At 42.8% G+C, this 22,538-nt stretch overlaps 1 protein-coding gene across 1 annotated transcript in view; it reads left to right on the top strand.

Annotated features, from left to right (window-relative positions):
• The window catches only part of LOC132835215 (polyunsaturated fatty acid 5-lipoxygenase-like), a 31,740-nt gene extending 9,886 nt beyond the window's left edge, over nt 1-21,854 (top strand). Inside the window, exons 3-11 of the mRNA XM_060854579.1 lie at nt 1,848-2,021; nt 4,117-4,256; nt 10,745-10,948; nt 11,751-11,837; nt 12,989-13,110; nt 17,716-17,837; nt 19,563-19,663; nt 20,704-20,874; nt 21,672-21,854. Coding sequence (XP_060710562.1) covers nt 1,848-2,021; nt 4,117-4,256; nt 10,745-10,948; nt 11,751-11,837; nt 12,989-13,110; nt 17,716-17,837; nt 19,563-19,663; nt 20,704-20,874; nt 21,672-21,854 — 1,304 coding nt within the window. The remainder of the gene's footprint in view (nt 1-1,847; nt 2,022-4,116; nt 4,257-10,744; nt 10,949-11,750; nt 11,838-12,988; nt 13,111-17,715; nt 17,838-19,562; nt 19,664-20,703; nt 20,875-21,671) is intronic.
• Nucleotides 21,855-22,538: the final 684 nt, after the last annotated feature.

Genomic DNA, 22,538 nt, shown 5'->3' with positions numbered 1-22,538 from the left:
CAGGCTGAAGGAGACAGTGAACAAGTTGGAATGCTCTTGGACCACCGTTGAGGACTTTAATGACATTTCTTGTGTCAACCATTCTGATGCAGATAATGGAAATTTGGCAATAATTAGGAGAAGGGAGGTTGAACTTGTCATTGCACGGAGTACCACTAAAGTATCAACAGTACAGTTATGATGAGCAAGTGACCAAATAGAAAGAAAGAACCTACATTGCTGTGGAACCTTTAATTACCTCCTGATTTTAGTGCCAATTAAATATTCTTTAGAGTAGCCATTCTTGGAAAAGAGGTACTGGGCAGGGTTACATGCACTGATGACCATATTTTTCTGCTTTTGTACCATGTATTTTTTCCCCCCTCCAAAACATACCTCATTCATAAAAATACATTTTAAAACATTTTGAATAGAAAATTATGGAATGCCGTCAAATTCAATTAGTCTCCATTCAGCTTTGCCAGTCTCAGGTGCCTCCATACAATTGCAATATTCTTAACATTTACATTGTACACTTACTGTACTGTAGCTTCGTAGTTGGCACTGCTGCCTCACAGTACCATGGATCCAGATTTGATTCTACCCTTGGACTACTGCCTGGGTGGAGTTTTCATGTTCTGCCCATGCCTGTGTGGACGCTTTGGATTCCTCCCAGAGTCAAAAAGATGTGTGGGCTAGGTTCGTTAACGATAGGAAATGTAGGGTTACAGGGAAGGGGGTAGACTGGGTGGGATGTTCTCCGGAGGTCAGTGTGAACTCGGTGGGCCAAATGGCCTGCTTCCACGCTGTGGAATTCAATGTTTCTATGTCACACATACAGACAGACTAAGGGCAAAACATTTCAAACACAAAACTAAGACCCCATTTGCCCTCTCAGATGGATACTTAAGATTCCATTGAACTGATTCAAAGGATATTTAAAAGTCATTTGGGTAAGTTCGTGAATAGGAAATGTTTGGAGGGATATGAACCAGAAGCAGACAGTTTGGGATGATGTTTGGCATGGACTTGTTGGACCGAAGGGTCTATTTCCATGCTGTATGACTCTGCGATATTGATGGTGACGACAAGAGCAAGGGAGTTGTTCAAAAGGTCACAAGATCATAAGAAATAGGAGCAGGAAAAGTCCATTTCGTCTATCAAGCATACTGAAGAAGATCATCGCTGATCTTTGGACTCAACCCCAGATTCCTGCATGCCTAACTCCTCCGTAACTGTAGACTCCCTTGTTGACTCTATAATTCAGCCTTGGATATGCTGAACTATTTATTTTCCACTGCTCACGAGGTAGGGAGTGGGGTAGGGAGTGGGGTGGGGGTGGGGGTTGGGAGGGGGAGGTGGGCGTCAGCTTCAAAGCGTTCAATAGCCTTTATTACGAATGTATTACGAAACAACTAGATTAAAAACAGTTGAGTTCCCAATACTGATTCCCATGGGATTCCACTTGTTGACCTAGATTCTAGCATTTCCCAATGGCGAATGTCTGTGTGGAGTTTGCACATTCTCCCTGTCTCAGTGTAGGTTTCTTCTGGGTCCTCCAGTTCCCTTCCAAGTCTAAAGATGTGCAGATGATGTGGATTAGCCATGGGAAATGTAGGCTTCCAGGGATAGGGTAGGGGTTGGGTTGGGATGCTCTTCAGGGGTTAGGTAAGGACTTGTTGGGCTGAATACACTGTAGGGATTCTATGATTAATATTGACTTGTAGGGCTGGTTGTTGAGGAGGGAATGACCACTTTCACTTGGACTTGTACAGGGTTGGCTTTAAGTTGTTGTTAGCAGCATCTTGCTATTTCTGCACTACCAGCTCTTTATGTTCTACCCCCACTCCCAATTCCTTCATTTGCAGTGTTTGCCAAGCATCTTTGGAAGAAGGATTGGTTCTTTGGTAACCAGTTTTTGAATGGCTTCAACCCAGTCCTGATTGAGAAATGCAACAAAATCCCACCAAACTTCCATGTGACAGATGACATGGTCAGGACATCTCTCAGGAACTCCACTCTGAAGCAAGAGATAGAGGTGCATTGGTGTTTTACTCCTTCACATTGAGGACTAGAGATTGAACCAGGAGATGTAAACTTCTTGCTGAGCACAGTGTAGGAATTTGACTCTTTCCCTAGAGCTTCTGAGAAATTTGATATCCAAACAGGAACGTAAGTTTCGGAATACCTTATTTGAGTGCCATGTTAGCTCATGACAAATTGGAAGGAGGTAGTATTATGCTGATGTCACGCAGCTAGCAATCCAGAATCTCAGGCTAATGTACTGGGGGCAGGGGTTTGAATCTCACCAGGACACAGGGTGAAATTTGAATCCAATAAAATGTGATCTTAGAAAGCTCACTCACATGGTGATCACTGTTGATTGACATTAAGGTCCACCTGGGTCACTAATTCCTTTCAGGAAAATATATCTACTGTCCTATACAAGGTGACTCTATGATCAAAGGATTAGATAGGATGGACAGTGAGAGCCTTTTTCCATGGATGGTGATGGCTAGCATGAGGGAAAATAGCTTTGAATTGAAGGGTGATAGATCTAGAACAAATGTCAGAGGGTAGGGTCTTCACTCATAGAGTACTCGGGTGTGGAATGCCCTGCCAGCAACAGTATTAGACTCACCAACTTTAAGGGCATTTAAATGGTCATTGGATAAATATATTGTTGGAGAAATTAGTCCAATAAAGCAGAGATCACAAAACACAGATCGAAGTGAAATTAACTGTTTATTAACACAGCGATATTGCGGAAGAGCAATTGGCTAAGCTAAAACAGCACAGACAGTCTGTCTGAGTAGCTGGAATTCTCTTCCTCGAGCCGAAAATCAAGCCAGGTTTTATAGGAATCTTGTCCAATGATTTTAATAAAAATAGGGAAAATGCAATGTATTTGATAATTAAGTAATCCAGTTACGATGGTGATAACTGCAAATCAGTTATCAGAAGAATGTCCTGATTGTAGATACAATGTAGCATCCTGGCAGCATCACACAGTTTTTAATGGGATCAGGAGATTCCAGCTCTCTTTGAGGGTAGGTGAGAATGTTCCTTTTAAAGCAGCAAATTGTTTTCATTGTTTCCCTCCTGTGAGCGGGGTATTCTGATGCCTCTCTGTCTGACCTGTCCTTTGTGTGACTTTGGTATCACTGGGTATGAGACTGCCCTTAGGGCTTTGGAACAGCTGTGTTGATTGGGTCCATGAAGCTTATTGTTAGTTTATCTTGGGAAAGGTATTCCCTGGTCTGCAAGTGACTATGGTCATGTCCGGTTTCCCATGTCAGCTTGTTTGGTCAAGGCTGAGGTATTCTGGATGTTACTTGTATGGTTTGGACAGGCCTGATTTCCTGTGTTCCCTGTGGCCATGCTGTGGGTAGGCAGGGTGGCAGATCTTTTCCCACACATATGGATGGTATTTGAATAGTATAGGTTAGATGGGCTTCAGATTGGTTTCACAGGTCGGCACAACATCGAGGGCTGAAGGGCCTGTGTTGTGCTGTAATGTTCTATGTCCTTACCTAGTCTGGACTACACTTGACTCCATACCCACAGCTATGTGGTTGAATTTTAATTTCAGAGGCTGGAGGCCAAACAGAACTCAAGAGATGGTGGTGAGTGACTTGGTGTAAGTGTAAATAAAGCAAGGCTTTGGGTTGAATTTTTGTTGATGGAACTTGAGGCCAGCCAGAACAGCTTTGGGATTCAGCAGTTATAAGATAATCCACATTGATATTGTATTCAGACAGTGTCTGATTATATAACCATTCCTGTTTGAATGAAAATATCTATATTGAGGAGGTATACAAGATAATGAGAGTCATAGAGAGAGTTGATAGCCAGAGACTATTTCCCAGGGCAGAAATGGCTAACACAAGGGGTCATAGTTTTAAGCTGGTTGGAGGAAAGTATAGAGGGAATGTCAGAGGCGGGTTCTTTACACAGAGAGTTGTGAGAGCATGGAATGCGTTGCCAGCAGCAGTTGTGGAAGTGAGGTCATTGGGGACATTTAAGAGACTGCTGGACATGCAAATGGTCATAGAAATTTGAGGGTGCATACATGAGGATCAATGGCCAGCACACCACCGTGGGCTGAAGGGCCTGTTCTGTGCTGTACTGTTCTATGTTCTATGTTCTATGTCAATTATGAGATCTTGGATGGAATTCCTGCCAATGTAATTGAAGGTGTGCAACAGTACACTGCAGCACCTATCTGCCTGCTTTACCGTAATGAAAAGAACTACATGATACCCATTGCTATCCAGGTAGGACCCACATTACTTCTTATTTAATTATCACTGTAGACCACCATGTTGCGTGAGAAATCCTAACTGCTATCACTATGTTGTATGAGGCTGACTTCCCATTATTGTTGACCTTGGGCTGAGTATGCTGGTATTCATCAAAGATCCTCCAAATCCATGACCACTACCACCTAGAAGGACATGGGCAGGAGATTCATGGGAACACCACCAACTTCAAGTTCCCCTCCAAGCTACCCACCATCCTGACTTGGAAGTATATTGCCATTCCTTCACTGTCACTGGATCAAAATCCTGGAATTCCCTCCCTAATGGCATTGTGGGGTAACCCAAAGCAGGTGGACTATAGCCGTTCAAGAAGGTAGCTTACCACCATCTTCTCAAAGGCAACTAGGAATGGGCAATAAATGTTGGCCAGCCAGTGACACCCATATTCCACAAAATCAATAATTAAAAAATAATCAACAGTGTCCACTTGGTCTTGTGTGGCAGAAGAAAACTATTTTGTTGTCTAACCAAGAGAGATTCTTGGCTTTAACAAGATGAAATTTATTCCATGTTAGCAAATAAGTATGAAAAGTACAATAGACATTTAAAAGGCATCTGGATGGATAGATGGTAAGGGTTTAAAAGCATAAATTGCTGGGAAAGCTCAGCATCGTGGAGAGAAATCAGAGTTAACATTTTAGGTCAAGTGACCCTTCTGAGGATCTGTTTCTGTTTTGGTTTTTGTTTCTGATTTATAGCATCCATAGTTCTTTTGGTTTTTATTGAGAATTTAGAGAGATATGGGCCAAATGATGGCAAATGGGACAAGATTGGTTTGGGAATCTGTTCAGCGTGTACAAGTTGGACCAAAGGGTCTGTTTCTGTGCTGTGCAACTCTATGGCTCTATGGTTTCAACCAACAGTGATCTGCCTCTGAATGTTTCCAGGATTCAGTCCTTTTGCAGTGTTGTTCTTTGAAATTCTGCTGTTGAGTTGTTCTGGTGTTGGATTCTTGCAGTTTTCTCCCTTTCAAGTTTGCAGTGTAACATTATTGATACCCTTTAGATTCTTTCACCCCCAACATTGAATACACCTTCAGAGACTTGAAATCTGCAGCTTACCTTCTTATTAAAAATAGCTCCTTTGTTCCTTGTTACATTTGGGGTTAGCTCGCTGTTTAAAACACAGCTTTTCTTTCTGCAACTAACCCCCTTTACTTCAGAACATTACTTCTGCAGGCATTTGTCATGAGGTAGCAGATTATCAAATAGGTATTATCTCCTCTCTCCCTGGAAACAGTTTTGATTTGGAGATGCCAGTGTTGGACTGGGGTGTACAAAGTTAAAAATCACACAACACCAGGTTATAGTCCAACAGGTTTAATTGGAAGCACACTAGCTTTCGGAACGACGCTCCTTCATCAGGCCTTTGAGAAGATGGTGGTAAGCTACCTTCTTGAACGGCTATAGTCCACCTGCTTTGGGTTACCCCACAGTGCCATTACGGAGGGAATTCTAGGATTTTGATTCAGTGACAATCACCTGATGAAGGAGCGTTGCTCCGAAAGCTAGAGTGCTTCCAATTAAACCTGTTAGACTATAACCTGGTGTTGTGTGATTTTTAACTCTGGAATCAGTTTGTGTTGTTTCTGTAGCTTCTTCATCCCCAGGAATGGTTAATTCACATGTTGCTGCAACTTCTTTTTATAAATAATTTCTTGTTATTCCTTTCATCTCAAGAAAGAGTTTAACCAAAAAGGAGTTATTGCTGGTTCTTTCAATCAATGTGTAGTAGTTTATGTTTGATAATTCTTTCCAATCCATGAACAGTTATAAAAAGTTTGAAGTGTATATTGTCACAGTCCCTTTCGTTATGATGTTCCTCGTTGGGTTCATCTCAGTCAGGCAGTGGTAGATGATTGATCCACAATAAGTTCTAGCTTCAGGGGTTACCTCATACACCTCCTTAGGGTGTGTGAACAATATAAGATCACTGCTGGTCTGCAGCTCCTTGAATGACCATATGTTTCTTGCTAAGATCTTCTATCCACACTTGTTGGCCTGCACACAAGTATGTCAATCATATCCCATGGTGACGCCTACTGTAGTGTGATGCATGCATTAAAATTGTTCCTCCCCACATACAGATTGCTTGTCCAAAGGGCACATCTGTGGAGATTTGGTTGTATCGGGAACTGACTCTTTGACTTGGTGCCCACCAGCAACTCTGGTGGTGATAGGCTAATTGGAGTGGGCTGGCTTGGTAACGTAACCATGCTGTGTCAAAGTCAGCATTTCTTTTCAAAAGTGACCTGATTGTTTGGAGCCCACCTGTTTGTTTGTGTTTATTTCAGTGGGCTCATGAGGCACTCAGATTCAGAACTGGCAGCAGACTGGCTGAAGCACACATTAGCAAAATGTGTTCTATCAATGTGCTTTGCAAATACTTCCTGCAAGACCCTGATGATCACATCCATGGTGGTGGTACATAACATCCTCACCTCGATCCATGAATTATTCAATAGTTACAAGACAAGACTTCCAATTAAAAATGAATAGGTCTGTGCTCATAAATGCCTGTGGTCTTGCAGGGCAAATGCCAGGTATTAGTGTCTCTCATTGCTATGGCTTGTGACTAATTCAAACTTCTCAGTCTGCTGTGAGATCTTCCACCTCTTTGGCGATTTCGGAACACCATGCTGCTGACTACACTTGGTAATCCCCAATAGTCCCTGGCATATCTTGTGTAGAAGTGAGGGTGGAACAACCACCCGCTCACTACAAATGGCCAAGGTCATGAAATGCTGTCGGTGCTCAACATACGTTTCCATGGCCAACACAGTAGACATTTAGTCTGTCCAACTTCTTTTCAGTGAATGGTAACATACTCTTGATCTCTCATCCCCATATTCAGTGGCTGCCAATTGAAGCAAAGGTTTGGTTTACCATCCATAAAAATATTTGTAAGTCACAAACTGACTTCAGAGTAGCGCGAGCCTTGTTTTGCCTTTGGTTTTCCATAAGTCTGCCATTATTCTATTGTTGGTGACAATGAGTGCCAAGACGTGAACTGAAGAATGCCTTTGAAGAGTTCATACTTGTATTGTTATGGATGAGGCTTTCTGCCTACGAATATTTTAAGAATGTGTCTACACTCTGACGATGCTTCCCCACTGTTTACCGATGTATCACCATGCCATCCATGTGTTATGTCTCTTCTTGAAGACCTTGCAAAAGACTGGATGCAGTGCTTTTGAAACATCTCTGGAGGTGAGGCAATCCCAAATGGTGATCTGTTGAAGCTGAAACTCCCAAATGCAGTAACAAAAATGGCACATGCCGAATCTAATGCTTACATTGTGTTTCAGAAAGGGTCTACATTTAAATAACTTAGACAACTTTTCTTTTAAGTTCACTCACAGAATGTGGGTGGCATTCCCTACAGTTTGGAAACAGGTCATTTGTCCCAACAAGTCCACACTGACCTTCCAAAGGGTAACCCACCCAGACCCATTTCCCTACTTCTATCCCTGACTAATGCACCTGACATGATGGGCAATTTAGCATGGCCAATTCACCTGACCTGCACATGTTTGGACTGTGGGAGGAAACTGGAGCAAAGCCACGGGGAGTATGTGCACACTCCACACAGACAGGCACCGAAAGTGGGAATCGAACCTGGGTTCCTGGTGTGGTGAGGCAGCAGTGCTAACCACTGAGTCACCGTGCCGCCCAGCATTGATTGCCAATCCCAACTTGCACAAAGGGCAGTTAAGAGTCAACCACATTAGTGTGGGTCTGGAGTCACATGTCGGCCAGATAGGATCAGAATAGCAGATTTCCTTCCCAAACAGATATCATTGAGCAAGACAGATTTTTCCAATGATCAGCAATGATCTCATGTTCATCATTACACCTTCAATTCCAGGTTCTTTATTGAATTCAAGATCCATCATCTGCCATGGTAGGATTTGAATCCAGGTCCCAAGTATTAATAGCCTAGTGATAGTACCACTAAGCCATTGGCTCCTCATCATTCTCCACTCTCACCTACTATAGCCATAGGATAGATGTGTCTGAACACCACCCCATTGAGCTGTGAGGCCAACATGAATTTGGATGGATCCATTGGATTTGGGTATAGTCATTGTCCTTGAGCATCAACTGCTTGGATTCCTAAATAGGGTAATGACATCCATTCTAATTCTTGCATGCTATGTCTCAATTTTCTTTCATGAATGGATGTGGAATGTTCCTGGGTCCATCAGTGTGATGCTGCATTTAAGGGTTTGAAGGGATATGGGCTGGGTGCTGGCAGGTGGGACTAGATTGGGTTGGGGTATCTGGTTGGCATGGACGGGATATCTGGTCGGGTTGGACTGTAGGGTTTGTTTCCATGCAGTACATCTCTATGACTCTATGTTCCATTATTTTGGGTATTCCTGTTAAAAAAAATCTCAACTCTGTTTGAGTAGGATATTTGGCCCTCTAGCCTGCTCCGCCACTCAACAGGATCTCAGTTGATCATCTAACCCAACAGTTCCCTGTTCCTACTTTTCTCCCATATCTTGTGATCCTGTTAGCTCTAAGAGCTAACTTTCTTCTTCTGTTAGACCTTGCCTGCTTCTGCTTCAAATCTGCCTCTTTACTAATTTAATTCAGGCTTCTGCTTCTGTTTTTTTTATTGCCCTCACTATAAATGTAATTTCCCTTACTGTGGCTGTCCCTATGGCATAGATACGTGAACTTCTGCTGTAGGTACTGTTCTAAATTTTAAGCTTTCCCAGTCTGTAATTCTGCATAATTAAAAAAAAAATCCCTTGCCCACCAATATTTTTAACTTTACTCACAAACTCTGAGATGTCTCTTTACTCCCCAGCTGAAAGGTGATTTGGAAGGCTTATATAGATTATTGGTATTTGATGCCATCTGTAACTGCATTGGATTAACTAATACTCCAGCTCCAAGGAGTTCCTAATTCTCCTGTTTCTGTGCTTCTCTTACCAGGTTTGAACTTTTCTGTAATCCTTTCAAACACTTATAACTATATAAACCAATTCCTAATCCATCATCTTCCCCTTTTGTTGTCCTTGTTCACCCATGTTCATGTAACTGTCTGGAAAGCAGAGCAACATCTCTACTTCCTTAGGTGGCTGAGGAAATTTGGCATGTCCATAAAGACTTACCAATTTTCATAATGCACCATGGAAAACATTCTATCCAGATACACCATGGCTTGGTATGGTAACTGCTCTATCCAGGACTGTAAGAAACTACAGAGAGTTGTAAACACAACCCAGTCCATCACACAAGAACAATAGACCATCTATTGACTCCATCTACACTTCCCGTTGCCTCAGAAAGACAGCCAACATCATCAAAGAGCCCTCCCATTCCGGTTATAATCTCTTCCAACCTCTTCCGTTAGGCAGAAGATATAAAAGCTTAAACACATTTATCAACAGATTCAAGAACAGTTTCTTCCCTGCTATTATCAGATGTCTGAATGGACCTCTCAAAGTTTAAATTTACTGTCGGTCTCACTCTTCGTGTACCTTCTCTGCAGCCATAAAATTGTATTTCCTGCTCTATCCCTTTACTCTTACGCATTTTGTATAGCATGACCTGCCTGTGCTGCATGCAAAACAGAACTGTATTATGTACCTAGGTACATGTGACAATAGTAAATCAAATCAAATCAAAATCCTTTCATGTGTCTAGCAGTACAGCTCTGATAATTGTGCATCTTCAATTCTAACCTTTTATATTCCTGGTTTTAACTTTTACATTATATTCCATGAAACAAATTTATAGATAAACTAAGAATATATGATTTGCATGAGCAGATCCCCCAAAAGGCCTGTAGCTCCATGAGTTGGGTTTGAAAGATAAGACACAAAGTCAATGAGGCATTAGAAATGCTTTAGAGGTATACTAGTACATTCTGCTTAAAAACAGACAACTACCAGGACAAATCATTGGTTCAGTTTCTCAGACGTTTGCTGCTGTACAAACGGCACAAATTATCACCTGTAACAAATGACTCATTGTTGGTGCCCTGTGTGAACAATGTCTGTGACTTAAAATTCAGACCCATGATATAATCAACTCCTTTTGAAAAATATGTCCTGCCAAATTTGTTGATCATTACTTCACATTAGCCAACATATTTCATCTGTTTAGTGACATATCTCAGATACCATTTGCTCCTTACAACACGCCTGATGAACGATCTGGTGCAACATCAACTTTAACATTTTCATCCTTGTTTCTAATAGCCTCATGCTTTCCTATTACTGTAACCTCATCCAGCCTTCAAGATCTCCATTGTTCTCCAACTCTGGCCTCATTTACATCCCTGATTTCGCATACCCACCGCAGGCCATTCTGCCTGGATCCCAAGCTCTGAAATTCCCACCTTGAAATCCATTCATCTTTCCATACCATAATGTAGGATACATAGGCTTCCTGATGCTCCATGTTCATCTTTCTTGTTGCTTACAGCTGAAGCAGACCCCTGGAGAAGACAATCCCATTTTCCTTCCCTCGGACGCTGAACACGACTGGATGCTGGCCAAGATGTGGGTGCGGAGCTGTGACTTTCAACACTTTGAGATGATCTCCCACCTTCTGAAAACTCACCTGATTGCTGAGACATTCATCATGGCCACTCTCAGACAACTGCCGTCCGTGCACTCCATTTACAAGGTACGAAGCATGAAGAAGAATGTGACTCCATTTTAATTCAGGGAAATTGCAGCTGGTGATAGCGGCTGAACTGATGGTGGGAATGTCATCGAATCGTGATCTGTGCGCCGTAGAATCAAAGGAATTTATAGCAGGGAATGGGGCCATTCAGCCCATTGTGTCCTTTCCATCCGATAAGGAGCCATCAAACCTAATCCTTTCCAGTTCTTGGTCTCTAACTATGTTGGTTAGGGCTCTTCATGTGGCTATCCTAATACTTGTTGAATGTTATGAACATTTCTGCCTCTCCTACCCTTTTAAGCAGTGAATTCCAGACCCTGCAGCGAAACATTTCCCCTTGAAATCACTGTGACTCACTGACCACTTATCTTAAAACCATGGCCCCTTTTTTATTGACCCTTTAACCATGGGGAAAGACCTTTCCAATCCCTTCGATCTTGGTCCAACATTGTTTTTAGACTTCAAAGTAGGATTCCTCCAGCCTCTTCTATTCCAAAAGAAAATCACCCCTAGACTATGCAAGCTTTCTTCATCACTGAAATTCTCCAGTCCAATCAATATTTGTGTAAAATCTCCTCTACACTACTTCAAGCTTTTAAACATTTATTCTTCTGATCTGAGCATTGTTGGCTAGGTCAGCATTTATTGCACACCCTTAATTGCACTGTAAAAAATAGTGGTTAGCTGCTTTCACGAACCGCTGCAGACTGTGTGGTATACCTATGTTCTTATTTCCCAGGCTGTGAATTGCAAACATTCACTACCATTTTTGGATATTACAACTGTTATGTTTCTATTTTAGCTGCTGGCTCCTCATGTGAAGTACACGATGCATATCAACACCGTTGCTAGAATAAAACTGATAGGCAATAATGGATATATCAGCCAAGTGAGTTCTGATTTATGTAATCTCTCAATTCTGAGTCTTTAATTTCAACTCACATAAATTCTAATTCATTTGTGCTTATTCAAGTGAAAGATATTTAACTAAGGCTTGAATTAGCGATGTTTGAGTTTCACTGTAACGACTCCAGTGAAAATGTAATGTGCAGAATTTTCACGTGGTTATGGCTTTGTCTAGTGTTTTAATGGGACTTGCATTAGCTCTAGAATCTCAGGCCTGTTTGTGCATGGGTGCATGTCAATGATTGAGTTAAAAGTGTTATTCTGAAACACCAAAGATAACTCACCTGCTCTTATCTATAATCATAGCCATGGGATATTCTACATCCTCCTGAGAGGCAGATACAACCTGAGTTCATATTTCATCTGAAAGATGGTGCTCTTATGTTGAACATTCAGCACTCTCTCAGTTCTGGGATCAGGGAGTGTCAACCTATATGCAAACCTCTGGAGTAAGACTTAACCTCATCACTGTTTGATTCAGACCAAGTGTTCCCCATTGAGCCAGTGCTGACTCACCATCACAGGTTTCTTCCTTTTTTCTCAGCTTTGTATTTGGATTAGAAACATACCCTGTGATGAAGCAGATGATCAGTAACAAAATCTGAAATTGCTGGAAAAACTCAGCAGGGTCTGGAAGCATCTGGAGAGAGAAAGCAGAGTTAATGTTTATAGTACAGTGACAATAGCAATGAGGTGGCCTTCAGTCATGAAGAAGGGTCACTGGACATGAAACATTGACTCTGCTTTCTCTATCCACGGATGCTAGCAGACCTGCTGAGTTTCTCCAGCAATTTCTGTTCTTGTTCCTGATTTCCAGTATTTTCAGTTCTTTGGTTGTTCACATAGTAAGTGATCCTATTATATATGAGTGCCTTGTGACTGTTAGCTTTCTGCTTTGCCTTTGTGACTGTGTGCGACGTAGGTACAAGTATGTTGAATGCTAAATCGCTTTCAATATGCCTTCTGCTCATTTTAAACCAGGCCACCTCTTGTTGTCATCTTGAGGCTTACACGTCACTTTCTCAGAAACATAATCCAAACAAACCTGAGAGACCAGTGTCTATTCAGGAGCTGGGTTAATCAATGCTGGTTCTGCCAATACATGGGATTTAATCTGTCTCTTATTTTCCAAAGATGTTTGGTGTCAAAGAAGATGATTTTCATTTGCTGTGTTCAAAAGCCTTCCAAAGGCTAACATACCGGTCACTGTGTCTGCCAGAAAACCTGAAGGACCGTGGAGTCACAGAACTCAAAGGGTATTGTTACATGGATGATGGCCTGCTCCTATGGAGAGCGATTCATGAGTAAATGATCATTTTGATTGTTCTAGTGACGGGAATGCTCTCAGGGCAGTGTCTCATCAATTCTCTGGCACATGCAAAACCCCTTGACAATCAGTAACCCTGTTGAACACATCAGAGTCAGTGTAGATAACCTGAAATAACTCTGCAGAGGCCAGTATCCCGTCACCAAGTCACCCTTTATTTACACCTGCACAATACATGGACTCAGAGCCCAGAGCCAGTCCCTAGAGTGAGGAGAATCCCCAAGACTCCTGTTTATACTGGCCCAACGTACCAGCCTCAATCAGGATCTCCCACTTAATGAGATCCACACTTGGCCCCTGTTCCAACCGCTACCTCTCTACATCTGGAGAAGCAAGCCTACTCTGTTGTCTCAAGTCTTCAACTGCGATGATTTGCTGGCCTGGATCCTGAAGAACATTTTAGCCCTTTGGCCGTGGCGTGGATTTGTTTTTGGGTTTTCCCCTGAGCTGACCTAAGGTCCCTCTGCTCAGGATGTGTCCTGCGTGAGGGTCTGCAACTGTCTCACTCAAGTGTGTTCCCAAACTCAGTCGGACACTTCCTTTGGGAGACCCTGCAGTTCCCATGCTCCACCTGCTGCATTTTCTAATGACAAGCCCTGTGTGAAGTTCAATTGGGCTTCAGTTAGTAGGCACTTTTTCATCTTTACATCATTAATCCCACACTCGTCACCACTGAAATAACTCCATCGAGGCTGATAACTTGTAATTAGTCATCCTTTATTTACATGTGGATTCTGACTACCTTGCTCAGTGTCAGTCACTAGAATGAAGAAAATCTCTCACAATCCTGTTTATGTCTGTCAGCCAAGGCTCCCTGATTGGCCCAAGTTAACAACCCCAATCAGGGATCTACATCTACATCAGATACTACATCCGTTCCTTCAGCAGATGGTGGTGCAGCTTGAGTAATTTTGTGTCAGTCACTGCAGCTACAGAGGCCAAAGTGTGAAGATATATCTGGTTCATAGTGGTCACGTTCACATTGGCTCATTTATCTGTTCACTTCAATAGGACACTTTTGGGTCCTTGGAAACATCTTTGATTGAAACAGTACTTTTCTCAACAGAGTGTCTTGGAGTTTAGCAAATCATATCACATGTCCCCAGTACATTTTCAATTTCAGCAGCCTCAGCATCACTGTGAAGAGAAAGTGTGTCTGTGTTCAACATCACATTCCATCTGCCATGGCCTTGCCTACTCACTTGGCCTGTTGATACTCCCTTGAAATATCTTTGCAACAATCCACACTTCCTGTCCAATTTTGTGTCATCATCAGATTTGGAAATCTTACATTTACTCCCTTCATCTGAATCATCAATGTAGATTATGAACATTCTGGAACAAAGCACTAATCTTTATATTAACCAGCTGGTTACAACCTGCCAACTGAGAATGGCCTTTTTATTTCAACTTTCTGTTTTTTTTGCCCATTAATCAATTCTCAGACCGTACCATCAATTCTATGTGCTCTAATGTTGCTTACTAATCTCTCGTGCGGACCCTTGTTTAAAATCTTCCAAAAGTCCAAATAAAAATCTAAAGTGTGCTAAAAGATTTACCAGGATGTTACTGGAACTGAAGGGTTTAAGTTATAAGGAGAGGCTTTATAGGCTGGGAACTTTTGTCCTGCGACATCAGAGGGTGAGGGGTGACCTTATATAAATTCACGAGGGCACTAGATAAGATGAATAGCCAAGGTCTTTTCCCCAGGTTGGGGGAGACTGTAAAATTAGCGGACATAGGTTTAAGGTGAGAGGGGAAAGATTTAAGAGGGACCTGAGGGGAAACCTTTTCACACAGAACGGTGCATGTATGGAATGAACTGCCAAGGGAAGTGATAGAGGCAGGTACAATTACAACATTTAAAAGACATTTGGACAGGGACATGGATAGGGAAGGTTTAGAGGGATATGGGCCAAATAAATATTAGAATATTTTCTCTACTACTTCAGTCAGGCTAACTGGTCTCTGGTTCTTTGTTTTCTCTCTTGAATAGTGGGGTGACACTTGCACCTTCTGAGTTGCAGGAAACAATCTGTGGTCTTTCTGGGTTCTACCAGGATTACTCAGTTCTTGACCTCATTATGGCTTCACTTCAAACATGGACAACAGAGCTGAATTCCAGAGGTGAGGTGAGGTGACAGTGACAACCCTTGACATCAAGATCACATTTGAACAAATGTGATTTTGATGGGAACTAGCAAAACTAGAGTTAATGGGAATCAGGGAGGGACATTTTCTGCTGGTTGGCATTATACTTGACACAAAGGAAGATGGAGAAAGTGAGGACTGCAGATGCTGGAGATCAGAGCTGAAAATGTGTTGCTGGAAAAGCGCAGCAGGTCAGGCAGCATCCAAAGAGCAGGAGAATCGACGTTTTGGGCATGAGCAGGAATTCCTGAAGAAGGGTTCATGCCCGAAATATCAATTCTCCTGCTCTTTGGATGCTGCCTGACCTGCTGCGCTTTTCCAGCAACACATTTTCAAGAAAAGAAGATGGTCGTGGTTGTTGGAGGTCAGTCTTCTCAGCTCCAGGATGTCACTGCTGGAGTTCCTCAGGAGAAGTTACTAGATCCATCCATCTTCCATGGGTTAATCAATAACATTCTCTCCATCATAAGGTCAAAAGTGGGGATGTTTGCTGATGACTGCACAATGTTCAGTACCATTCATGACCCATAGGTACTGAAACAGTCTATGTTCAAGTGCAGCAAGACTTGAACGATATCTATGTTTGGGCTAATAAGTGATGTGACATTTTAGATTACAGGAATTAGATTAAAATCACACAACACCTGGATATAGTCCAACAGGTTTAATTGGAAACACACTAGCTTTTGGAGTGACACTCCTTCATCAGTTGTGTGATTTTTAACTTTGTACACCCCAGTCCAACACCGGCATCTCCAAATCGGGATTGATTACTTACAGTGTGGAAACAGACCCTTCAGCCCAACAAGTCCACACCGACCCTCCGAAGGGCAACCCACCCAGACCCATTCCCCTACACCTAACACGACAAACCACTTAGCATGGCCAATTCACCTAAACTGCACATTTTTGGACTGTGGGAGGAAACCCACACAGACACGGGGAGAATGTGCAAACTCCACACACACAGTTGCCTGAGGTGGGAACAGAACCCAGGTCTCTGGACTTGTGAGGCAGCAGTGTGCCACCGTGCTGGCCTTGTTGGAGATAGTCTTTACTTGACTATCTCCAACAAGGGAGAATCTAACAATCACCACTCAATATTCAATGGTAGCATCATCAGAATCTCCATATTCTGTGGTGGGGGGGGATTTACCATTGACCAGAAACCAAACTTAATGATTCATGTTAATTTAATGGCTAGGAGAGGAGGTCAGAAGCTAGGAATTCTGCACATCCTGGCTCCCCTGTCACCATCTTCAAGGCACAAGTCAGAAGTGTGATCAAATACTCCCCACTTGCGTGAATGGGTGCAGTTCCAACAAATCTCAAGAAGCTAACACGACAAAGCCCCCGCTTAATTGACACCATGTCCATAAACATTGACAGCCTCCACCTCAGTTGCAGCAGTGTGTACCATCTGCAAGATGCACTGCAGAAATTCACCAAAGATACTCAGACAACTCCTTCCAAACCTATAACAGCTACTGTCTAGAAGGACAAGGGCAGCAGATGCATGGGAACAGAACTTCCTGCCTCCTCCCCTTTAAGCCTCTCACCATACTAGCCTACTGTTGTCAGTAGAATGATGGTCATTTTTCAATTTGATGGTTGATCAGATAGATTTAAGTCTTCTCTTAGATTAGAATTCTTTTTTAAGTTTTCTGGCTTTTCTATCTTTTCACTCAGTAGAAGGGAGAAAGACATTTTCTTTCTGGCTCTGAATGGGTCTCGCTGCGCTGCTCCTACCAGTCAGCAGCAAATTGCAGCTGGGTCAGTCAGAGGCTGTCATCAGGCAGTTTTCCTTTAACTTAATGATACCGAGTGGTGCTCTGACTCAATAATCTGACAATGTCATTGCTCTAAAAAGCAAGATAGACATGCTCATCTAAAATTGGGCACCATTTGATTTATAGTTTATAGTCCAAAACGGAAAAGTGTATGATCCTTTTTACCACAAGGATCTTGTGGTAAAAACGTTCAACTTTGAGGTGGTCATTGTATCTTTTAAGCAACTTTCTTATAAAGAATAAAATACATTTCAAGGACTACAGGTGCGTCTCAATATTATCACTTTCAGGGTCCCTTCCAGCTCTCACATTAACCTGGGCTGGGATAAAGATCCTTCCTTATCATCGCTGGATTAAAATCCTTAAACTCCTTAATTAGAACAGTACTAGGGAAGACACGATCACCACATGGTCCTATATGGCTCAAACAAACTGTCCACCAGCACCTACATGGAAGATCTAAGGGGTCAAATGTCAAAAAATGGACCTTTCCATTTGTTCATACATCTCGAATAAGAATTCATAAGGCCTGACAGACTACCTATAACACTTTTTCATTTCTGGTCCTTAACATATTTGAAAATAACTTTCAGGTTTGTCACTGGAATTGTCATGTATTATTATAAGGAAGACAGTGAAATTCAAGATGACTCTGAGCTTCAGGCCTGGATCAAGGACCTCACTGAAGTTGGACTTGAAGGTATTGGAGACTCTGGTAAGTGCGTAATACGTTCAAGGCAACATGATGGCTCAGTAGTTAACACTACTACCTCACAAGCTATAGGGACCCAAGTTTAATTCCAGCCTCAGATGTCTGTGGAGTTTGCACATTCTTCCCATGTCTGCATGGGTTTCCATGGGGTGCTCCAGTTCCCTTCCACATTGCAAAGATGTGCCGGTCAGGTGGATTGGCCATGTTAAACTGTCCGCGGGTATGCAGGCTAGGCAGATTAGCTAAGGGAAATGTAGGATTATGTGAGTAAGTGCGGGTGGGTCTGGATGAGATCACCTTCAGACGATCAGTGCAGTCTTAATGGGCCAAATGGCCTTATAGAGATTCTAAGAATGCAAGCTCATAACAGTACAAAGAAATTGATAGGTCTATATAAACAGCCTCCTCACTGCCTGACCAATGTAGCAGTGCAAACAGCTCTTGTAATGAGATTCACCAACTTGCTTTAAAAAAGTGCAGCAATTTCATCCACAACCTTTGATTTGCAAACAGTCCTTTTCTCATTTCAGTCCACAATAAAACAATATAGAAAAATAAAAAGGTTTGGTCTTTACACTGTTGTAAAGTGAAAGCAAGGGTACTGGGGTAGAGGGGCAGGGTGGGAATGACCTGATAGAGGTTCTGAAAACTATGGAAGAATTTGAAAAAAAATAAATAGACTGTTTCCGTTGGTCAAAAGAACAAAGGTAGTACTCATCACTATAAGACAGTCAGCAACAATCACCCACTGTCAGAACTCTGGGAGTTACCACTGACCAGAAATTCAACACAGAGGCCACAAGAACAGGTCAGAGGCTAGGTATACTGCAGCAAAAACTCACCTCCTGACTCCCCAAACCCTGTCCACCACCTATAAGGCACATGTCAGGGGTGTGATGGAATACTTACCTGGATGGGTGCAGCTCCTGCAACACTCAAAAAGCTTGACACTATCCAGGAACAAAGCAGCTGCTTGATTGGCACCACATCCACAAACATCCACTGATGCTCAGGAGCAGCAGAATGTACCATCTACAAGACGCACTGCAGAAATTCACCAAGGTAGCACCTTCCAAATCTATGTCTAGATTAGAGTGGTGCTGGAAAAGCACAGCAGGTCAGGCAGCATCCGAGGAGCAGGAAAATTGACATTTTGGGCAAAAGCCCTTCATCAGGAATAGACCGCTACCATCTAGAACAGCAAGGGCATTGGAACACCACCTGCTGGGAGTTCCCCTCCAATCTATTCACCATTCTGAATCAAAACATATTGCTATTTCTTCAGCGTTGCTGGGTCAAAATCCTGAAATTCCCTCTCTTAGGGCATTGTGCATCTATCTACAGCACATAGCAACTGATACTGTATCAATTGTAGATTTTAAATGAAGATTGTGTTTCCAAGTGAAATGGATAAGTCTGGCTATATGGAGATGTGGATCAGTCTCAATCTCATTGAATGGTGAAGCTGACAAGAGCTGAATGGTCACCTGTGGTCCTACAAAAGTGGAGTTGAGGTGTGGAGCTGACTTGAAGGGACATAGCACCTACTCTGATCCTGTAAAAACTGAGAGAGCTTTGATGTACTCTTGTGCTCATGAAAGTGGGAGATGTTTGAGCTGGCGAAGGGGGTCACCCCTTTCTCAGCTTTCCTGGTGCAAGCATCATCCCACATAAAGCTCCTTCGATTTGCTCCCTGATACATCCTGTGAAATGGTGTTTGTCTTTCAGAATTTCCGACATCATTCCACACCAGGGACGACCTCTGCAAATTCCTCACCATGATTATCTTCACATGCAGTGCCCAACATGCAGCCCTGAATAATGCACAGGTAACCACCACACAGACAGAAAGGGGGAGAGAGAGATAGAGATAGAGATAGAGAGAGAGAGAGAGAGAGAGAGAGAGAGAAAAGTAGCCAAGCGAAGAACAAGAGAGGGAGAGATAAAATCAAGAAGAGAGAGCAAAACAGACAAGGAGAGAAAGAGCAGCGAGAGAAAGACGGAAAGCAGAGAGACAAAGGAACAGAGCAAGATCAAAGAATGACAAGAGAGACAAGGAGATAGAGATAAGGAGAGAAAGAGAGAAAAGGGATTAGAGAAGAGAGTTAAAGATAGAAAGAGAGCAAGAGAAGGGAAGAGAGGGAGAGGGGCCAGGAAATAAGAAATACAAGGAGAGGGAGCAAGGGAAAAAGAGAGATAGAGAGACAATGGAGAGAGAGAGGAGAGACAGCAAGAGAGAGAGAGAGAGAATTTAAAAAAAAAGACTGGGGAGGTAGAGGAAGAGAAAGAGAGAGAAGAGGAGGAAAGGAGAGTGAGAGAGAAAGAAGAGAGAGAAAAAGACAGTCATAAAGAAGAGGAAATTGAGAGTGAGAAACAGAGACTGAGGCAGAAGGGGTGTCAAAGAGGACTGTGGAAAGAGACAGTCTTGCACATTATTACAGGGACAGTATTACACATGGGTAGTCATCTGCAGTCTGGCTCAACATTACTGAAATAACAGGTTCCCTGACTGAGGTCAGGCAGCACACAGACTGAACCCAGCACGTTTTGATGTATTCAAGCTCAGTATTATAATTTGCCTAAGCCTCTGGAGTAAGAGTTTCTGTTCCTAGCTTCCATTTCGAAGTAGACAAGAAGAGTTAATCCATTATGTCTAATTTGACAGCTTTCCGGTTTCCCCTCCTGGCAAGATGCCCACTGGACTGTACGCCAGTGCTGTGAGCAGCAAATGCCAAGGAGATTGGTCTCCTGATCTAAATGGATTTCAAAACCATAAAGCATTTTGAGGCAGGGGAAATGCAGTTGTAAATGAAAGTCTTTTCCTTCTTTCTACCCAACTGAATTCGATTTCCTTTCCTTTCTTGAACAGTATGATTGGGGTGCCTGGGTCCCCAACTCACCCTGCTCCATGAGGAAGCCTCCTCCCACTACCAAAGGGATCGTGACCATGGAGGACATCATGGAATCACTGCCATCTCTGCACCAGTCTTGCCTACAAATGGCAATTCTCTGGATCCTTAATCAGAAGCAATGGGAGCTGGTAAGGAATTGATGAACAAACTCAACATCTTCCCCATTTCTGAAGGAAAGGTGGGAGTGAGTCCAATCAGGAATGGAAAGTGGAATTTGAAGGCGTACTGCATTGACTCCAGAGACGGTAGCATTGACTTAGGAGCAGAGGTTGAATCAAACTGATCTATCCTCCCCGGTGCTCAGAAGAATGAAGTGTATATGTATATTGTGGGGCGCACTCTGAGAGGCCATTTCTCAAAGAGTTAGCAGGTTGAGATCATTGTCAACTCCCCCACCCACTCTGCCAAGGATATGCAAGTCCTGGGCCTCCTCTACTACCAAATTCTAGCCACCTGAAACCGAGAGGAAAAACACCTCATCTCCAACCAGACTGGATCAATGTTGATTTCACCAGTTTCCTGATCACCCCTCCCCCACCTTATCCCAGATCCAACCTTCCACTCGACACCGCCTTCTTGAACTGCCCTACCTGTCCATCTTCTTTCCCACCTACCCGCTCCATCCCCCACTCCGAACTATCACCATTACTCCCCGCCTCCATTTACCTATTACTTTCCCAGCTACCTTCCATGTCCCCCCCACCCCACACCCCATCCAGCCAGGGGGTAGTGAACTGTTGTAAAAGAGGGGAATTATTTCTCTCAGAGGGTTGTGTGACTTTGGAACACTCTCCCTAAGTAGCCAAATGGTCTGCTTTTGCTCCTATTTCATATATCGATCAGAGCATGGGCCCTCTAATATCAAGTTCACCAAGTTATTACTGAACGTGCCTGAATTCAACGAAACATATTCCATATTTTGCAGAGGAAACTTGGCAATTACAACGAGAAACATTTCACTGAAGAGAAGGTGAAGACAATCATTGGGAGATTTCAAGACAAGTTGAAAGAAATTGCTGACCTAGTCTGTGATGAACGTGATGCGAAGCTGCTCCCGAGATATGACTACCTGTGTCCGAAGAACATTGAGAACAGCATCACCATCTGAAGGCCCTCATTAGCAGGATATTCCTAACATTATACTCCATTCCCTTTGAAATAAAGGATCACATACCATTTGCCTTTCTTATCACCGCTTGAACTTGGATGATAGTTGTGAATGATTTGTCAATGAAGACTCCCAAATCCTTCTGTTCTTAGCTTTCTGCAGTCTTTTCCCACTTCAATAATATTCAACTCCTGTATTCTTGCTGCTGAAGTACATAACCTCTCATTTCCCTACATTATATTCCATGTCAATTTTTTTTTAATCCACACACTTAACCAGTTTATATCCCTCTTGCAGACACTGAGTTATCTTCACCACTTGCCTCCTCACCGATGTTAGTGTTGCATACTTGGCAATAGTGCGTTCACTTTCCTCATCCAAGGCATTAATACGTTTTGATGATACAATGGCTTTCAGAGGTGCATATGTTCTGTTGTTTTTTGATGAGAGGTTTTCGGGCAGAGGTGAAAGGCGGTCCACTACAGGCATGAGGGTAAAGAGCTTGTGATGCTTTGGACTTGTTTTTAAAGTCGGAAAAATAGAAGCAATCCAAATGGGTGTGGTCAAGCTCTCACACAACCAGGATTTTCAGTTAATTTTGTTTTTGTTTTCAGTCACAGCAGTTGTTGCTGGTGTCTCAGCAGGATTGGAAACTGCAGTATATCTCCTCTGGCTGCTACACTC

The sequence above is a fragment of the Hemiscyllium ocellatum genome, chromosome 44, assembly GCF_020745735.1.
Source record: "Hemiscyllium ocellatum isolate sHemOce1 chromosome 44, sHemOce1.pat.X.cur, whole genome shotgun sequence".
NCBI classification, from domain to species: domain Eukaryota; kingdom Metazoa; phylum Chordata; class Chondrichthyes; order Orectolobiformes; family Hemiscylliidae; genus Hemiscyllium; species Hemiscyllium ocellatum.
Note: the sequence above shows the minus strand (reverse complement) of the source record. Positions and strands in the feature narration are given on the sequence as shown.